The following is a 14,651-nucleotide window of genomic DNA, read 5'->3' as shown; positions in this document are numbered from 1 at the left end:
TAACCCGGGTCTATCTTTTCACAGGACAGTCGGCCCAATATGTCAAGACCTCTGATCACTAGATCCCCTGCATCTCCATTGAACAATCAAGGCATCCCCACTCCAGCACAGCTCACAAAATCCAACGCACCAGTTCACATTGATGTGGGTGGGCACATGTATACCAGCAGCCTGGCCACGCTTACAAAATATCCCGATTCCAGGTAACTTTAAAAAGCTTCTTCTGCATGTCTTTGGCAAACTCCTTTTCGTGCTTGGACGTCCTGGGGCTCTCTCAGAATGATGAATTTAGCTCCTTTTGTTTCAAAATTAAATTAGCTTTCTTTGTTAGTAGGCAGTTAGAGACTGACTTTTGTTTCCCTGCTCCACTGTGTTCCTGACAAATGGCACTTCTGCAAATCCTGATGTGTGTGTACTGAAACAAAGCTGGGAGAAAAGAGCACTTACTTTCTACTACCTAGGATTCTGGGTTTGTGCCAAGGCACCCATGCTGTGGTTTGTTACATTCAAAAACTGTAGTGATACTGCATTTAATCCCAAAGGTGGGGGTGTTGGAGTATTTGTTTTGTTTCTTTTGGAACAGTAACCACTCTCCTGTGCTGTCAACACTCCATTTCAGATGTGTCACTCGAGGCAAAGGCAAGGTTGAATGAAATAAACTCCAGGACAGTATTAACTGAATACTTTTAGGACTTTTCAAATAATAGGCTCTTAACTCTCATGTACCTTTTGAATGAAGTATTTGTGACTCTGGTAGCTCACTGATATTAAGCAGAGAACTGCTGCATGTGCGTGTACAAACGGTGCCTGTAGAGTAGCTAAAACAAGAGCACATCTCTAAGAAATCTAGAGTGCATTTAGCAGTGTGTGTGGGCATTACCTGGTGGTGCTGGCAGACAAGCAGTGTGGCTGGAACTCTCAGGGTTGGTCATGAGACAGCAGGCAGTCATTGTGTCCACAGTACAAATCTCTACCTTGCCCTTTGCTGCCCAGTCCTGCTCCAGAGGGCAGGCAGTGCTTCCATTGTGTTCTCTCCAGTCTGAGGGGGAAGATTCTCAGTTTCTTGATGCCACAGCTCTGACCTGCCTTTTCAAAGGGCACAAAGCCCACTTCATGGGACGTGGCTTGTTCAAAACCTGGGTTTCATTGATGCTGCTGCCTCTGCATCACCAGCTCACAGTGTTAGGTGGGCTCAGGCAGTGCTCCTGACAGGCTGGAGGAAGAGAGAGAGCCCTACACACAGCGAGGCACATGGCCCTTCTTGTGACAGCCTCCTCAAGGAAACCCGGCAGAGGGGAGCAAAAGGAGCCATGCCAGAGCCTGGGTCTGCCGGGAGAGATTGAAGTAATGTCTGGGAAAACTTGAACTGTTCTTAGAAAACCAAATCTGGTCTTTTGGGGTTTTTTTTAGAAGCTTCTTGTGTTCAGCTCCTAGTAGTTGTGATGACTTTGTGAATTTTTTCGTAGTTGGAGCAGTGATGGTGTCTGACACTGTTGTGTATGCAGAATGAGAGGCTGCTGCTTCTGTTTTCATGTCAAATTCACAGAGAGAGTATATTAGTTCAAGTGAAGAAACACTAAAATGTCATTCAAAAATGTGTCTGGTGGCAGTGGAATTTAAGCTTAATGTATTCTGTGCTCAATTGAGCCATTGTAGCACTTGAAAGTGAAAGCTATGCCTGTAGTATCAAAGCCAGTTTAATAAATTAAACATTTTAAAAGCTCTTCAAACATAATTTAAAGAAAACCCAAACTCTGAGTTATAGTCATTCTGTTTCAAGTCGTTCTGACATGTGTTTGTGTTTCAGTTCTGACAGTGTCTTTTGAACCTCTTGATGAGTGAATATTTCCAGCTTAGCTGTTAGAACCTGGAATTCCCAGCCACTTCCAGAGCTTGAGAGATTTTTTTTAACATTAGCAGCTTCAAAAGAGCAATTACTATACTCGTTTGAATGTCAAGACAATGGCATGAAGCAATATGCCAGTAATCATGATATAGTTGTTTGGGTTTTGTCTGAGATTTTGCCAGGAGGTTTTTTTCCAGTGGAGGGTTGGGATGTATATATGTGTGTATATATATCTGTACATATTTATATAGAGAGAGTGCTAGGTAAAAATTATCCAGTAATATTCAGACATTAATACAAATTGTTTCTTGAAGTCTGACCTGGTCAGTTTCATATCTAGCTAGACTCTAACTTCATTACTCACAAGGTTTTTGTCAACATTGCTTGTATATTTCTTTTTCTGCCAATATCACGTGTGTGAATGCTATCAAAACCAAGGAAGGTCTCATTGATATTTTTGGGCCAGTTGAAACCTCCTGAGACTTACTGTTATATGAAGTATTGTCTATGAGGTCTTGATTATCTTGCCTGAAAGAGCACTGCTCCAGGGATGAGTCAAGGCATCAGTTACAGGCTCCAGCCTGTAACAGGTTGAGACACGAAAGTCATTAGGTTTCTGACTCGTATTACATGTAGTCTAAGGGCCAGAAGCCTAAAATGAACCTTTCATCTGTGGGCCAGGTACCAGAGTCATCTTTCTTTGTGAGATTGAAAGGGTGATATTCAAACCAGCAGCTCTGGAGTCACGCTGACTTGCTGGTGTGAGGGAGACCTATTCTGATGGAGCAGTCTCTGCTTTGGAGCAAGTGCACTCTTCCTTCTCCTTTTGGAGTCAACAGCCCTCATCTTGTACCTCGCTGTTTTCTTCTTCCTGGACAGTAGAGCACGAATTGGAAAGAGCACTTTAAAAAAGAATTCCTTAAATGATATCAGGTAAAGACTTGTAGCTTGAAAGGGATCATTTTCCACAATTCTTCTGTTAGGTTCCCCAACCTGGTTTGTGCCTTGACATGTAAAATGCCTACTGACAGATACCTATTCATCCCTCCAAAGAAACCTTGGTGTGACTGTAAAAGTGTCTTGCTACTGTTGCTGGATCCCTGCCCTTTGCTTCGGAAAGACAATTGTGGGTTTCTCTCAAATGCTCTTGTGCTTGAAGAAGCCAAAGAATCAGACCTGATCTGTGTTTTGGGCAAAAGCTGACTCAGTGAAGCACTCTGACAGACAAGCAGCTTATCTAATGGACGGTTTGAATTGAGTAATCCTAGAATTACAAATTCTGAAGCTAAAATAATGCTTTAAAAAACCCTCAAAATTAATTTTAAAATCTAGTATCATATAATTTCAAAGAGCCTAGTTATAATCTAGACAAGGGAGACCTATAGTTTTCACAAGGAAAATCCCTTATGAATACTTAAGCTCATCAACAGGCTTCAGATTCCCCCAAGAAACCAGTGGGACCATGCCTCAAACATGGTTTCATGAAGCTCAATAATACAATTTACCAGACTTAGGCTTTGGGAAGAAGCCTAAGTTTGAATCAGCCTGTCTACCAAGAAGACCTAATGTGAGGTCTCTCTGCTGAAATAAATAGCATTTTTTTTTTAAAGTCTGAGGAGGGAGCAGGTATGCAGCCATCTATGTAGCTCTTTCCACTGAGACTGTAGACCTTGGTGCATTCAGCCCTGCACAGATTGTACTACCTTTGGTTTACTTGAAGTTACCAGATCTTCAGGTTAGTATCTGGCAACAGTCAGCTATCTGTTAAAGACTTGGGTGTCCAAAAAATTTTTTTAATCGCTTGCTTTTCGAAAATAAAGATTTTTTTAAATACTTTTTTTTTTTCCTACTGCCCAGGGGAAAAAAAAAACTTATTCCAGGAAAGAAAGATCCAAGATGAGGGTCTGCCAAAGGAGCCTTTCTCCCCCAAGAGCTCAGGCACATGCATGCAGTGCCTTTGTTCCCAAAAAAAGGGTCACCAAAAAGCTTGAGGAGAACAGGTTGAGGTGTTAGGATTTATGATTGTGAGGAGAGGAAGCTGTGGCTGGTTAGCTCTGATACTTTAACCCCAGCAGCCTACTCTCCTTCCAGCACACGATCATCTTGCAGCAGGATTGAACCCTTTGCTTGGAGTTGGCATTCCTACATCTCTCAGCCTTAATGCTGTCTGCACGGCATCTACCAAAAGTTATTGTGCACCAGGCTGGGACAACCTCAACTGAATATCAGAGCTGAATGGGAAGATGTTGAACTTTGATCATACAAGCATCAGCTGTCTGATATCTCTGATATCAGCAATATCAGCAGTGTTGTATATCTTGTATGCTCAAAGCATCTGAACTTTTAATTAGGTCTGTCCAAGTCATCTGGTACAAATATTTGCATAACACTATGGCATTGGATTGCCACTCCTATATTCCCACCACAGAATGGGAAAAAATCACTTAAAACTTGTATATAACTTTGTAGAGCCTTTTGGAGTATCTGTTTGTGTTGCTACATCTCCCATCTTGAGTTACTCCCTGCATATGAAGATGGATTCTTCTTATACAGTATTTCACAATCCTTCCATATTTCTGCCCAGGGCAATTTCAGGTTTTCATATGAACCAATCCATTCGTGTCCAAGTTTTCTTACCCAATCTTCACTCTCAGCCCTCAGGGAAATTAAATTTCACACACTTGGATCCAGTTAGGACACTGGCATTTTTTATTTTTTTTTATTGGTAAGGGTTTCTTTTGCATCAAGAGCACAGAATTACTTAGGAGATTGTCCTTGGCCTTTTTTGACAGTTTGCAAGAAAGACTTATCCTCCACAAGTTGTGTAGGTAGACTTCCAAGGATGTACTGTGAATCAGGCAGCACTGCTTGCCTGTATCACAGCTCTGGCAGTTTCTGCTATCAGTCCCCAGGTCCAAAACAAACTGACAAAATGGCCTTAGCTCAAACTCCTGCAAATTGCTGCACCATGCTGGAGACTCCTGTCTTGGTAGGAGACCTGCTGAGGTGAGGGTGGTCTGCACTTTGCATAGGCCTCCCTCTGTAACACCTCCATGAAAGCACCCTGTCACAACTTTCCTGCTCACCTTGGAAAGTGCCTCCCAAACTTCTCTAAGTTGTGCTAAACTTGAAGAAATACAAAATTTTCTAACTAATGAGCATTTGGTTATTTGGGTTTTTAAAGGAAAAATTGAGAGAGTGGGTGTTACTGCATCTTTATTTCCACTGTCCTTATTTGGATTTATCTTCCTGAGAGGTACAGATCTATCTGTATCTTTCTAGAACAGCAACATCAAGGGCAAGCTTCTGTGTAAGAGCAAGCCTCTGTGAAAATTTTCAGTATTGCTGTAACCAGCTTTGTCTGCTGTATTAGCATGAATGGTCCAGGTCACAGCTTTTTAATGTTTTGTAACATTCCTGGCAGGAGGGAGATAGGCAGAAGAAGTTGGCAGAGGGTCAGCTCAGTCTTTGTTATCGATCCTGTTTTACTCATCTCGTTATTCACCTTTTATATTTCATCATTTGATTGCTGCATGGTCTTGTGGCAAGGAAGAGTGAGGGCTTGGGATAGGGAAATACATTGACTGTCACTGACCTGTTCTGTGACCCAAGATAACGGACTTAACTTTGAGCTTCACTTGCTTCCTATGAAGGTTAACAAAAAAGCAATTTGTAGAGTGCTTTGCGATGATGATTGAAAGTGTAGAAGATTACTGTCTCTAAGCATAAATATTTATAGATCGAGTGACTGAGATAGAGGTTGATGATGTTGGTATCATCAGTAACATGTATTAATAAAAAATTAACTGTTGATTCATGAGGACCAGACTGAACACAGTCAGGCAGTGCAGTTGTGTTGGTTGGTGTAACCACATACACAGACTTGGACAGAAAATGGAAACAGAACTGCGAATGATACTATGGTTCATGCCTATTTAAAGAAATTCAGAGAATTCACACAACTGATATTTTAAAGAGAGCTCTCTTGCAACACACATCTGTCAATAAAGAGCTTGGAGGGGTATTTTCTGGTCCTGGCTGAACCAAGATTAATTGTAGCTCTAGGTATGTATATTGAATTTAGTGTATATATTGACCTCATTTTGCCTCAATTAATGATCACCACAGGTCAGTCATCACTGTTGCCTCAGTAGAAGTAAATATTTTTCAAATTGTAGTCCTGTAATATGTTTAATTTGCAAGGTCAGCAAGTTGCTGCTGTTGCTTGTGGCTGGTGACTGGTGAAAGAAATGGCACCATCAGCTTAGCAGGTTCTCACATCATGTGGTCAGTAACTGGTGGTGAGTCATCACTGAAAAGGGCACAAATTGATATCTGTCTTCCTGTTCTAAATGTCTGTAAAAATGGGCTTATGTGTATTTATTTGGAGGGTAAAAAGTGGTGTCCTGTACTTGTTCGATGCTTTTGCATTCAAATCTGTAAAATGACAGTAAAATCAAGATAGTGGCTTGTTGGAGAGCTCTTTGCATATATGCAGAGCCAGGGAAAGTAGATGTGCAGACTTGATGCTACAGGGGTTCATTACATGCTTGTTCTGGCTGCCTGGCTATGACAGTGAATAAGGAAATATGTTCAGAGGAATAAGTGTCTATGTTCAGCAGTGTTAGAAAGCTAAAGACTTCAGCTCCTTATTTCTGAGGCTAGTAATCCTCAGAAGTAACAATCATTTTTTCTTGAGGGGAAAGAAGAAAATCCATAGCCATATAATCAGTGTAGGGATTCCTTTGCCAGTTGGCTTATGTGGGTTTGTAGGGGTTGGATCAGCCTGTAAGTCCAGCAGAGGGGAGGTTGTCAATAACTAGTTTAAGGGCCTGTGCTTTGAGAAATCATTTGATTGCAAAGGCTGCTTGGAATCCTTGGTGGATGGAAATTTGTGGATGGGAACCTTACAACTTTTGTATTTTTCTGCCCAATAGCATGGTTTCATAAGCGAGACTGAAGGCACCCAAGCAGTATTTCTTGCTCTGCCTGACCAATACCTGGGAAGATAAAACAATATTCTGAGTCTCTGGGTCTCACTGACCTAATAAGAAAAAATCCCATTAGGAACTGAGGTGGCACAGAAGTATTCTGCTTATTGGTCACTTCTCTTAGGGCCCAGGTTTGAACCATAGTCATGAGGTTCAGTGGTTTGTTTTGCCTTTTGCTGTACTTACAGAGGTTCCTGATGGCAAGGCGTGTGTTAGCACAAGGTTTTCATTCTGCTCCCACATAAACTGTTTGTACTTCGTTGGTCTTTCATAAATTGCAATATAGTTGCTAAGCAAATTGGCATCTAGTACATACATAATTGCAGAAGCTAACACATTTGGCTTCCAGTTTTGCTGTCAACACCCGGCCACCTCTTGGGTGTGTTTGAAGCTTTAGGATATAGATTCCAACTTCTGGCTTACTTCTTTCTGGTGATGATCAGCCTTCTGGCTGGGTTTCATGTATACAAGTATGCTTGCCATTTGGGGATGTATTTGCAGAGGTTGCATAGGAAATGGTGAAAACTGCTCAGGACTCAATGGTTATCTGCAGTCATTTAAATGCAAATAAGGCACAAATGTTGTGTTGGCCAAGGGAATGTCACCAGTTCCTGTTATGTGAACTTTTCTTGTAACTTAACCAGTCTGCAGTTTATTCAAATATCATAACCAGACAAGTGTCATCTGGCAAGCTTTATTCTCCTTTTGTCTTTTGTTCTCAACTCTTTTTTTTTGGCCTTTGTCTACACCATGCAAGATGTTGATGTCTCTTTGACTCTTGCCTTTCAGTATCTTTTTTTCTGTCCCTGTTCTGCTCTGAGCATTGGCCCTACTTCTGTCAAGTAAAGTCCCTCGTTGCATTGTCTTCATTTCTTTTTCGTACACACTTTTCTATCTCTGTTGGAAGGAGTCAGAGCTCACAGAGGTCACAAGTGATCTTTACCTGACCAGATCAAAGCACACTGCTGGCTTGCTTGTTCTTTTCCCCCCACACATGTATGGTTTTCTGGCTCTTGTTAATAGTGACCTGTCTTAGAATAGATAAGCAGCCAGCATGTTTTAAGGATATCTCAGATACTGCTTTTGCTCTTAGTGACATCAGTTCAGGGATGTCTCTGAGACTCATTCACATTGATTCCTTTCACTGATTCTTTAAATCAGTATCAAATACATTGTTTCTAGCCCTAATGTGTACATTAGCTTGGGTCTGTAGGACTCTTCCAGCACAGTTGCAGCTCTCTGCAGAAAATGTGAGCACTTTTCTGGGCAGTTTCAAGGCACTTTCTGCTTCTGAGAACCAACGGGCTTCTGTAACCATTTGAAAGCATTATAAGCTGAGCTTGTAGCTGCTACTTGTGGACTGCTTTGCAGGGACATGCCTTTAGGAGAGCAGTGGGCTCACAGTCACTTTGCCATCCAGCCCTTCCTCCGTGCAGCAGCGTGTGTGCAGACACTTGGGTAGCTCCGGTGCTCAAAGCAATCCAGCGCGACACTCCACCTGGACTCGTTTTTCCTGCTTCCAGCAAACTCAGCTGTGCCACGGCTGGTACCCAAGCTAATTACTGAAGACCTATCTTTGCAATTTCTTCACACTGCTGCATTTTGCAGAACAGGCATTCGGTGATGGAGAGCAACACTGGCAATTCAGCTTCTGTGAATCAAAAACTTTCAGTTTGCAAAGGATTAAAAGAGGTAAAGGGGGAGAGTGACAGAAAGATGAAAGGGTTTTATTCAGAAGGTGAGATAGTTGCACAAAGCAGTGTTAAATGCAATGGGATACGCTTCTACAGTTCAGCAATTTGGAAAGATAAATTCTACCTCCTAGACCACAATGGGGTTTTCTTGATAAAATGTGAGAAGCCTGTCAATCAAACGGTAGACATAATTGTTCTTTAAGTGACCTATTAACATCTCATTCCTTTTAATTAAAAATTGTATTTAAGTTCTCGTTCAGGCCATATTTGAACGGTAAAAACTCTTTCCACATGAGGCGTGTTGCAGGTGAAAGGCTGTCACAAGCTGTGTGACACATGCAAAACAGGAGTGATTGAAGTCCCAGTGCAGCAACATGTGGCTTGCCTTTGGCTCCCTGCTGACACAGAGGGAGATGGAGGGATAAGCACTATCTCACAGAACCACACCCAAACCCTTTGCATTCCTTGCCTAAGAAATTGCTTGTAGTTGCTTATTGTGGCATAGAAAGTTATAATATACAGCATTTGCCATAAGTGTGTCACTTCAGAGCAAATGATGGATTATGTCCTTCCACACCCCAAAAGTTGTTCTTTGTTCTGCAATTAAAAAATAAATGTTGCAATGTTGAATTGGAAATATTTTGTGCCGTACAATAAATTTGTTTTGTTAGGTTGCCTGGGTGTAATTGCAGCAATGTCACTGCATTAAACCCTTGTCATGGGGCAATGGTTTCCTGCCCCTGTGCCAGTGCCAAGCACTGCTTTGCTTAGCAGCTCTATTGCTGTTTATCTCCGTCAGCCCCCGTGATTATTTTGCTTCTGTGAAACTTTTTTTTCCTATTTTGTTCCATGCACACTATAAATTATGGTTCTGTTGGAGTGCTAACCATAAATCCCAAACAGTGGGAAGCTCTGCCATGCCAGAGTGGCTCAGCTGGGAGCTGGTTTTAGGTTTGCCCAAACTTGTCAGTGATAGGAGGGGAAGAAGGTGCTCCAAACCGTGACGGTCTGCTGGGCCCCTTTACCCATCTGAAAATTGATCCCTCTTAAACAGTTTAGAGGACCCTCGGGGTCTTGCAGCTTACATAAAAAATGAAAGCCCTTCCTGTCTCAGAGCAGTGCAAGCAGTCAATACAAAAGAGAAAAATGATCTTTTAAGTGTATCCCATTGAATCCATTATCTCGAGAGCCCGTGCTTGATGCTTCATCAAAACATCATCGTCTTGGTGATGCATGGGGGAGAGGGTGAGGGGGCATTTGGGGGATTTCAGAGAAAATGCTGCAGTACTCTCAGTGCCACAGGACAGGCTAAATGTGATACAAGCCAGAAAATGAGAGCTGCAGAAAAACTGATATGTTCCTCCTTATAGCATATTGAATTTTGCATGTTTGAAAAGCAAATCTTTCAGGAAAAGTTTTGAGTGTTTCTTTTGTGGTAAGAAAGTCCTGTTGGGCAGCTTGTACAGTAATGTCTTTGCTTTCAATGAGAACGTAAATTTGCAGGGTTTTTTTTTTCATTACAATGATAAAGATAATAAAGGAGCAAATAAAAACCAGTGTTTGTACCATGACTACCTTCTACCCTTGTTGTGGGAGGTAGTAATAGGGTTGAACTGCTCTACCATTACCTCAATTGGTGTTGGTTTTCTGGTTCTCATGAGCAAGTGTCAGGATTGTTAGTTTTTAAATGCTGAAGTTTTAAAAATCTTTGCATGTCTCTACTAATGATTCATATGTTTTTCTTAGGCTAGCATGAAAGGAAAATCATTGATTTCTGTTGTTCTGAGTTTGAAGTATTTATAGCAGCACAGTGGAGTTTTTTACCAGATTACAGGGGTAGGAGCTGATCTCTTGCCATCAGTGTTTCCTTACTGGAAATAGTAAGAATATTGCTCTTTTGCTGGATTATGAGCAGTAAAACAGAAGAACTGGAATTTGTTTTCAATAACCAGTAGCATCAGTAATTCAGAAATACTACTGAAAAAGGTGTGTTTTTTTGGAAGACAGAACAACAAAGAAACACTATTTCTGAATGTAACTGTGCTGTCAAACACACATCCTTTGGGGTGTCCTCCATTTCCTTTGGTGAAAGCCTAGCTTAAATAAACTGAGCAGTAGGCAGAGGGTGTGTGCCTTTGCACAACAACATACACCCAGATGCTTTGCTGGCCAGGGTGATCCCAAAGGCAGAGTGCTGTCAACATTCCTAATTGGTTATTACCCAATAACACACACCCTCCAGTGTCTTGGGACTACAAAACACTTTTTACCTAGCCTTCCTACATGAATAATGAAGCACTTCAAATATTCATCCAATTATAGTCAGCCTCTCTCTTGGCTAAGGATTGCCAAATGCAATTGGACATACTTCTGACATAGAATTTCAGGCTATATCTATGTTGGAAGGGTTTAGTCATAATTCTTGACTTCTGGGGAGAGATTAGATATCACCATGATGGTAATTTCTCCAGCCTCAGAAGCTGAAAAGCTATTCACTTTTGCTATGAAATTCTAGTTTACTAGCGGTATAATGTGGGAGTTTTAGGAATATTTTTTTCATTTTTTACTTGGAGCTTGTCACATGAAACTGCTCGTGTTTGTTTGAAATAACGAGATGTTTTGCTTTTTCTCCAAGTGCTGTGGCTACAGCTGCACAGGACTGAAGTTGCCATAAAGCATGTGAAAAGCAGTTAATGTTTACTTTCAAACATGTAAGCTATATTTATATTCACCTTATTTTTTTTCTGAATATTTTGCTGCCCAGCACAATTGACTCCTGATGTGCCAGTGACTGACTTTTAAGTACGTTTTTCTCATGCCTTGCTAACATTTTCAATAACAATGTCCTTATCATTTGCAGAATATTAAGGTTTAATTTTGCTTTACTGGCCTCTCCTGTGTATGAGCTCCCCTGAGTGATAATCTTCCCTCTGGCCTTTCAAAACCTGATGAGGGTGGTGCTCTGCTCATGGCAGCTTCCAGCCCTGCTGCAGTAATGCCATGGGGAGCCACTCTGGCTCCATCATGCTGCCACAGAGAAAAGCCCAGTGTCCATGGCTGGAGATGCAAAGGAGATGCATGAGTAGGGAAGTGGTGACAAATGTTATTCTAAGCAGATTGAAGCTGTCAAAACAGTGGCAGGAAGGATACCTGCCTGCTTATTTCCCCTTTGGAAGAGCTTATGGGAAAGGGAAAGGAGAAAAACTGCTGCTTTTCTGTAGCTAAAGCGTATTTGGAGGCTCCACTTTTCATCAGACATTCTCATTTTCCCGGTTTCTAATATTGCAGTCTCATAAAGCTGGGCCTTGGGCCATGCCTCTCATACTGGCCTTCCCTTGCTTAGTAGCTAACCTCGATAAACTCATCAGCAGAGCTACAATTGCACTTCCCCACTTCCACTTTGGATTAATGGTGTAGCTGAATGGATGCTGCTCTCCAGACCACAGAGGTCTGATTCTAGGTGAGCATTTAATTCCCCTCTTGGGAAGTAGAAATAAAAGCCCTAATCAGGTATGTTTCATGCTACTCTCTTGGGTAGGCTCAACAAAATGAAGGATGAAAAAGATGCTATTGGAAGTTGCTGCTGTCTGCTATCATGACAAGGCATAAAGCACTGGTTTGGGTGCAACTTTCAATTGTGTTTAGCTTCCATGTGGGTCGGTTTATTATTTCCTATTAAAATGCAAAGTAGTTAAATCAGAGGCATAAGCCCTTCTTCCTTTTGTTTATTAATGAAAACCTGGAAACCTGATAAACATGAATGGCCCTGGGAGTGATGAAGAACATAGTTTGGTACCGTGTAAAAATGTAAAGTTGGCAGTGCAGTTCCTATTCAGAGAAGAAAAATGAGTCATGTTGTTCTGCAAACCTGAACCTGAGCCTGCAGAAACTCTGCTGGGCTGTGCCCGGCTGTTTCACTTTGGGACAACTCATCTGCAGCTCTTCTGGGAGTGTTTCTTCCAATACCCCTTTCTGTTGCTGTGAAGGACCGCAGGAAGGGCTCTGTCCCTTGACCTTGCATGACAGAATATTTTTCTTTGCAGTGCGCTTCCATTGGGAAAGGTGATGAAAGTTTTATCGGTTGGAAATTGCAAAGGCTGTAGACAGAACACAATAAATGGGGTGATATCCCAAAAAAGCAGTCAGTGACATCTAGTCCTGATAAAGGTCAAGTTTGTTGTAGCACGTTGCTGACTAAATGCACATCCATCATAGCAGAGAGTTTATTTTCCTCACTGATGTCCTAATATTATTCTGCCGTAGTAACAAAATATTGGCAGTGGTAGGGCAGGTAGTGTGGAGGGAGTTGATGCCCCTGCTCTGCAGTGACTCCACATGCTTCAGCCAGCAAGAAAGTGTTGCTGTCAGCTCTCCCTGCTTCAGAGTTGAAGTGAAGCTCCTTCATTGTCATGTCTGAGTCTTTATTTCTAATAAATAATAAGCCAGTGATGTGCTCCCAAAGTTAGATGTGGAATTTAATTTTGCCTGCGTTCACAGACCATGAAGAGCAAACATATTGTGTCTGACTTCAATCTTGCAAAGCAGCCTGAGCTGCTGTCCACAGTCACATGCTGGCTGTTTCTGAGCCCCTCAGTATTTGTTTAGCAGAGGATTTTCCTTGAAGATCAACCAACTCTTGAAGCACAGTGGAGAAATACCCCTTCCTTTTGTCATCCTGTTGTGAGGCTCAGTTCTCTGTAAACTCTTCTCAGGGATCCCTGCAAAGCTGTTGATGCCTTTGTGTTACCAGTGTGAGTGGCAGACTCGTTCTTTACTGCAGCATTAATCCCTGGGGCAGGTCTCTGCCGGAGGTCTTCTGACATCAAAGCACACAGATAGATGTTGGTGGCAATTAGAGGCAGCAAAGATGGATTGTGTGCCTGCACCCACTGTGGCTGGAGCTCTGGGTGGGCTGCAGGATTCAGGGATGGAGTGGGCACAGCTGCTGAGCAGTAGGGCTTGGGGAAAGCATCTGATTCAAGGGGCAGCTGCAAGCAAATGAGCCCTGTGGTCTTGCTGCTCTTGTTGACTGTGCTGCTGCAGTATCAGTGGTGATACAAGAGCCCAGCCTGACCTCAGATGCCTTTTCCCTCCTGTTAAAACCCATCATGGTGCTCACCAGTAGGTTCTGCCTTCTGCTGGACAACTGGGAAACTCAGTTCCATTTTGCCTCCGTCATTACTTGTGGGTAGTTGTCTTGTGGTGTACACTGAGGGAAGAAAAGCTGCGCAAAAGTGAGGGGCCAAGAACTGCACTGTCAGCTTCCATCATTGACGGTGAGGTTAAAACAAATAAATACAGACTCTTGTGCATAGGGTGGTTAGCAATATTTAATTTGATGGTCTGACTTCCTAGTCAAAGTTGGTCGTTTTAACACATTATCTTTCTCCAGACTTCTTCCTTTCATGGTGCTAATTGGCTTCTGCCTGCCACGAAAAGAGGAGGTTTTTAGGAAGGTAATGGAAAATAATCAAAATCAAACTATAGCCCCAAACTGTTTGCAATACCAGTGGCTTTTGGAGAGATGGGGCTTTGATGAAACAGTGCAGCTCTTGATTACCCTAAACTATTTTCAGTCTTCTGCAACTTTCGATAACGTGGTTCCGTAGATCTCCTGTAAAGATAGCAGAAAACAATTTATATCTATGCCTTGGGGAGAGGAAAGAAAAAATCAGAAATCTACCAAGACATCTGGATTTCTGCAAAATTAAAATTTTATTACATTCACATATACAGCAAAAAGCATTGGTATTAACTAAGTACACAAGTGGAAGGAATAATGCAAGGTGGTTGTAATATGTTTGATTTTCAACAGAGGGGAGGAGAACTTTCTGGAACAGTTTTCTGTCCCCAAAAATGCCTGTATTAGAACTTGCATTGTTCTAAAAAACTGTAGGTTTGCGATTCATTATTTTTCTCAGTAAATTCTTAGCTGTTTTTTCTTCTTGTTGTTAAGGAAATCCTGGTCTTTTGGTGTACATATCCCTGTTGCTTCTTGAGAAGTTTTTTTTTCCCAGTATTAGTGCAAGCTGCAACTTAATTCATTTATATGAGGGTTGTGTGGTGTTACTAACATCTGGAAAAAAGGGCAGATGCAGTATGGAGAGTCCCTTAGAAAAT

General features: G+C 41.9%; 1 protein-coding gene across 2 annotated transcripts in view; it reads left to right on the top strand.

Moving 5' to 3' along the window:
- KCTD1 (potassium channel tetramerization domain containing 1) overlaps nucleotides 1-14,651 on the top strand; it is a 69,903-nt gene that overhangs the window by 35,725 nt on the left and 19,527 nt on the right. For both annotated transcript variants that reach the window (XM_058811923.1, XM_058811932.1), the window contains exon 2: nucleotides 25-203. In XM_058811923.1, the coding sequence (XP_058667906.1) occupies nucleotides 25-203 (179 nt within the window). The remainder of the gene's footprint in view (nucleotides 1-24; nucleotides 204-14,651) is intronic.

This window comes from Ammospiza caudacuta, chromosome 1 (genome assembly GCF_027887145.1).
Source record: "Ammospiza caudacuta isolate bAmmCau1 chromosome 1, bAmmCau1.pri, whole genome shotgun sequence".
NCBI classification, from domain to species: Eukaryota; Metazoa; Chordata; class Aves; order Passeriformes; family Passerellidae; genus Ammospiza; species Ammospiza caudacuta.
The sequence above is the reverse complement of the archived record's forward strand: the minus strand, read 5'-3'. Positions and strand labels throughout refer to the sequence as shown.